We start from the raw sequence: 5,650 nt of genomic DNA on the forward strand, positions 1-5,650 counted from the left end.
TTGCCCTTCCAGCAGGTACTTAAAGTTCGCTCTGAGGACCAGGGCCACCTTCAGGTTATCTGAAGAAATTCTCCTCTACTTCTTCTTGATCAGGTAGTTTGCAGCAGACAGCCACAGTAGCATCATCCATGTTGGTCTGCCATAAACCAGCCCATAAACTTTCAGCTAGCTTATCATCCATCCTAAGGCAGAGCTCCATGCATGCCTTCTGCTCGCTCACATAAAGGGCACCTCCACCTCCTCACCATCCTGGTTCGCCCTTCCTAAGGAGCCTGTATCCATCCATGGCAGCACTGCTATCCCACCCACCCTGTCTCCAGGATCAAAATGAGATCATACGTGCACACAGACCTCTCATGCCTCCTGCTCCCCATGCTGCAGGTGTTATCATACAGGCACTCATTCTTCCCAGAACAGGCATGAGAGCCTCCCCCATAATGCTGTTGGGTTGGCACTTCCTTACACGCATACATACGCTTGAGGGGAGGGGGGAGCTTCTGCCCTGTTGTCTTGTTTTCAGAATCTCCCCTTGAAGACCCCCAGAGTGATGTGACTGTGGGTGGGACCAGCCCCAGCGTGGGGTGGGAGGGTGTGGCAGGGAGGAGCAGGGGGAGGAGCATGGGGCTGGCCCTATAGGGAGGTGCCCGTGTGGGGCTGCAGTTGTGGACAGGTGGTGGTGTGGGTTCCTGAGGTCTCTGCTGTCTGTTCTGGTATCTCCCAGGATGGCTGGCTTACGGGTGGACTTTGGCTTGCTCCTGGAGCCCCTGGGCTTCATTAAGGTCCTTGAGTGGGTAAGTGGGGCTGGGGATGCACAAGGGGAAGCCTTGTTCTCCTTGTGGGGCTGTTTATTCTCCTTTCCCAGGCCTTGGTTTGCTCCTGTGTCCTAGCTGGGTAGGCCTGAAGAGGTGCGTGTTGTTGGGCTGCCCACTCCTTGGCTCACGTGGTGGATGGATGTTCTACATAAGAATGGATGTTGCGGTGGATGTTCAACACAAGGCCGCTCTTCAGCCAAGTCCTCTGGCTGGGAGGGAAGAAAACGGTTGTTTTCTGTATTAATTAGAAGTTTGTCATGGTAACTCGCACTGCTGTGTGTTGTGCCTTCTGATTATATGGGGTTTAGGGTTTTGCTAGTGAACAAAGGGAAAACAAGAGCTACTTAAAGAGTCAGGCTGATGTGCAGTACTCTGAGCATGTACCTTCTGGCTACTCTAATCTATGGTTGTGGTTGTCTGAGACTCCTAAAAACGTTTTCCTTACCAGCTGAAAGAGGTACTGGGCTGGCTTTTAGCACTAAAAGGAAAAAAAAGGCAAGACAAAAAACTTTGCTGTACAGCTAAGAAAAATATAAACAAAAAGCTTTCAAATGGGATTTTGTTAGTGGTTTTGCTCATGGTTTTTGGTGTTTAGAAACTCAACATTTTCATTACCTCTTGACATCACTTCATACCTCACTACTGCTAACTTTGTTGCTATTTCTTGTCTTCATTAGCTGTTTCAGATAAATGTTATTTCCTTTGAGCTCTAGCGGCATGCATTAATATGTCTACATCTCAATTCCTATAGATTTTTTCCATCTTTGCTTTTGCCACATGTGGAGGCTTTCAAGGTGAAACTACCCTTCAAGTTTCCTGCAAAGGTGTGGCAAACAAAACGGTTACAGCTGCTTTTGCTTATCCATTCAGGTGAGTGTGAGTTCTTTGTTTGTCACTCACATGCTAATTATTTATTAGTCGCTTCTTTCCCCATCTGTCTCCCTATGAATGTGTACTTACTGTATGTATCTGAATGAACACGTGAAACCTCTGGCTTGCTGTGTAGTAGCAATAAATGAATAAGTATTTAGTTGTAATTGTTCAAAGCACTGTGGTTGTCAGTGTAGGATGGGGAACAATCTTCAGATATCTTGACAAATCTTTGTGTTGTATAACTGATATATTATGCAAATATCAACTGTCTTTTGGAGTAAACTTAAGCAACTAGAATGCTGAAGCATGATTGTATGAAGTTTCCACTGTATGGGAAACTCTAACTACATGAACGACGTAATATTTGCAGGTTGAATACTGTTGTATTTAGTGCACCAGACCCAAAGCGCTGTGGTGGTACTTGGACTGATGTCTATCTCGTGGGCAACTTCTCCTCTTCTGCACAGTTCTTTGTTACGCTTGCAGTGTTGTCATTCCTCTACTGCATTGCTGCCCTTGTGGTATATATTGGATATAAGCGTGTGTATCAGCAAAACAGCAAGTTTCCACTAACTGTAAGTAATACTACGATATTTTCATGTTTTGCTTTTGAAACCACAGAGAGATAAGAAATACTGCTAATACAAGAATATCTGAATAATTTACAACTATTCAGTAGTTCCAAAAGTTAGATGGAGCATGAACACAAGCATCTTAAACTAGTCACTACAGCACTCAAGCAGAAAAGGGAACCCAAAGCCCTTCAACAGCCATAGCATCCTACCTGCTGCAGCTATTAAAGCAGAGTGGAATGAAGTTCCGCCTTCTCAGGTGAACAACGTCTTCACCACAACTTTTTCATTTGTATTGTGATTTTAATATAGAGTTGTTCCATAGGTGAAACCGCCTCTGTTAGTCTCTGGGAATTTTTCCCTGTGTAGAGCACCTGCTGTGCAAATGCAATTGGCAGAGGAAAATAGGTATCTCATGAATTTTAGTCACCTTAAATACCAAAGCCCTTATCCTCAGAATGAGAAATCTCAGAGCTTGCTTAGAAACAGACTTAGTGACCTTTCAAGCCAAATTTTAGCATTCAACCACCCAGATTTAAAAGCTATGCACCTTCTTCCCTGTCACTCCCCCTTTACTAAACTTTGACTTAAATTTTTATAACGTAAGTGCTAGGCATCTGATTTTTTTTTTTTAGGGACTAATTTCTTACAAAGGATAAGATTGCTTGTGCTTGATAGATGCAAAAGGCATACAGTTTTGTAGCTGATTATCGACACAGAATACAACGTTAATGGCTAAATTTGCTTGTGAAGATTAGCACTGATGTGGTTATTTTGGTGATATAATTGATACTGTCTCTGCTTTGCTCTTTTATGTACATTCATGCAAATTTTTTTAACTTAATAATAAATACTTCTCTTCTGTAGGACTTGGCTATCACTGTCATAACAGCCTTTTTGTGGCTTGTCAGTACTTTTTCTTGGGCAACGGCACTTGCCGATATCAAAATGTCCACAGGGGCCAGTGCCATTCCAGGAATCGAATCTTGCAAAGCACCAGGAACAACTTGTCGCTTTGCTTCTGTGACCAGCATGAAAACTCTGAATGTGTCTGTGGTATGTATGCCTTCTGCCGTGTGGGTACAATAAATGTGTTAGAAAACAGCCAATGGCACCTGAGAGCCCTCCTTCCACTGATTGCATGTGTTGCTTAATGGGTTAAGATTGCTTTATGGGTTATTAGTCATTCAGACCCATTAATACTGTGGTAAAACACTGACCAAAGCTTTTCTTTAGAAGGAGACTTGTTTCCTCAAAGAAATTAAGAGCAACAACTTCTAGGATCTGTCTCTAGAGCAGCATTTACAGATACATTTGAGTCTCTTCATTATTTCTTTCTGTAGCCAAGAGCTCTCTTACTGAGCCACCCAAGTGGTTTGTTGACTGATACAAGTAAGGAGGAAACACTATGCTTCCTGCTCTGCCTTTTGGTGCTGAACCTAGCTTTTTCATCAACTGTGAGCAATTTTTACACCTCAAATAGAGGTTCCTTGTAATACAACAATATAAAGCTTATGTTCATAGAAGGAACTCCTTACAGCAGGGCAAATGAGGTTTATTGTGTGATCTTCCTAGTGAATCCTGCTTTTCAGAACTCTGGCTGCTATTCATTGGCCTGATAATAATTAATCATGTGCTCTGGATGTGCACATGCAGAAGTGCTGAGTGACTGAAAAGAATTTGTTTAATTCCATGCAAAGGATAGAGTAAACTGACAATCTGATTTCCAAAGAAGTCTGTAAAAATACCTTGTAATACTCCATAGCATGTGGAAATGTCTTGCTCAAATCAAAGGGGTGCCAAAGATAGCAGTTGTTTCTGGCTTGCCTTGAAGTCATATTCTAGATGGTTGGTTTTGTTGTTTAAAAAAAAAAAAAACAACCACAAAAACAACAAACAAACCCAACAACAAAAACTTAATCTCACTTTTTTTTTCCTAAACCTACAGGTGTTTGGCTTGCTTAATATGGTTTTATGGGGAGGAAATATTTGGTTTGTATACAAGGACACCAACCTACACAACCAATCAAAGAGAATTCCTCAGCAAAGTCCAGCAATATATTCAACTCAAAGAGGAATATAAAAACAAGGTGATACTTTGAAATGCTTCTACTTTTTACATCACACTGCCAAGAGCATGGAGCCATTAGGATTTACTTCAATAATAATTGATAATACTTTGTACAAACATCTGTTTTGCTCTGTGAAGCTCTCTGACAAAAGGTCTTGGATACTCCAATTGAAGTGTTTGATTATCTTGAAATATATTATGCCTTTCGAAGCTGTGCAGCTTTTTATTACAGTTTTTGAAGAGCAAAATGTTAAAGTTATCTGGATGCTGATCCTTTTGGGTTCTTAAATTAGCTTCATAGGAGGAATGGGGGAGAAGAAACTGCATTTGGGTTATTACTGCCACTTCTTTAGTTCTAACAAGCCTTGGCTGAAAAATAAAATGTAAATGCAACTACGGCGTGTGAAAATGCAGTCCAGCTTCTTCCTGTCACTTACACCTTGTAAAAGCCATCCAAGTAAAACTCGTAGCTCTGTCAGAGCTGCAGCCATCACATGTTAGTTTACAGATATTCCATTCAGATTATTGTATCAAATCTGCTGACAGACCTCTCTGGAAGGACGTTACTTCTGTCTTTATTATGTTGTTACTACTTCGTGGCTCAGGACAATCTCTAAACGAGAAGATAGCTTATAGTTTTGCTATAAACTCATTTAACAAAGATGAGAGAGTGTATACATGTGCAATAGATGACTTAAGCATTTAAAAAAAAAAAAGTAAAGTATGGCCCGAAACCCTTACAAACACTGATATATTCTAACTGCTAGTGTCTGGGCTTCTCTGAATTCTTTTTGAGGTGATTGAAAAAATGCTTGTGTGTGGAAGGCCATAACTGGAGATGTCTGAATATGACTAAGTCTTCATTGATGCTGTTCAGCTTATTCATTGGGAGCAATATTTAGTTCTTCTCATGTGGACTTCTTTAATAAGATACCTGGTCCTCTGTGAATAGCTCAGAAAATGTTTGTCTTGACAAACATAGTAAGTGGTTGTCCAGGGGCTTTTATTTAAACTGTTTAGGATGAAAATGGATGTAATAGTATGTATATAACACAAATACTAATTGTTCAGTGTGCCAGAGCTACTGACTTTCTGATAGTAAACTTCCAGTCCAAAGAGCATAATAGAATAAGTATGACAGCTGCTGAAAGAATGTGCCTTGAGTCCTTTCTCTTACCTGTGCTACAAAAGGTTTTTCACACTGATGCCTGGAGTTTTTTGTGGAGAGGAGTTTCTATCGCTCCTGCAGCTGCCTGGTGCTGATTAGGACTTCTTTCTGTCAGCCCTTAGGGGGGATATTACTTATAACTGTCCAAAATTTC

The 5,650-nt window shown here is 41.2% G+C and overlaps 1 protein-coding gene across 1 annotated transcript; it reads left to right on the forward strand.

The window, feature by feature from the left end:
• Positions 1 to 722: 722 nt before the first annotated feature.
• On the forward strand, positions 723 to 4,340 carry SYPL1 (synaptophysin like 1). The gene is made up of 5 exons (XM_054182276.1): positions 723 to 791; positions 1,564 to 1,682; positions 2,056 to 2,260; positions 3,125 to 3,313; positions 4,206 to 4,340. Exons 1-5 carry the CDS (start codon positions 723 to 725, stop codon positions 4,338 to 4,340), a joined length of 717 nt encoding a protein of 238 aa, XP_054038251.1.
• The last annotated feature ends 1,310 nt before the right edge of the window (positions 4,341 to 5,650 follow it).

This window comes from Rissa tridactyla, chromosome 1 (genome assembly GCF_028500815.1).
Source record: "Rissa tridactyla isolate bRisTri1 chromosome 1, bRisTri1.patW.cur.20221130, whole genome shotgun sequence".
Lineage (NCBI taxonomy): Eukaryota > Metazoa > Chordata > Aves > Charadriiformes > Laridae > Rissa > Rissa tridactyla.

Bases quoted from the DNA above. Each gene is read 5' to 3' on its own strand.
- SYPL1 (XM_054182276.1), top strand. From the start codon at position 723: ATGGCTGGCTTACGGGTGGACTTTGGCTTGCTCCTGGAGCCCCTGGGC. The intron at 792-1,563 runs GTAAGTGGGGCT...CAATTCCTATAG, and splicing joins TCATTAAGGTCCTTGAGTGG to ATTTTTTCCATCTTTGCTTT. The intron at 2,261-3,124 runs GTAAGTAATACT...TCTCTTCTGTAG, and splicing joins ACAGCAAGTTTCCACTAACT to GACTTGGCTATCACTGTCAT.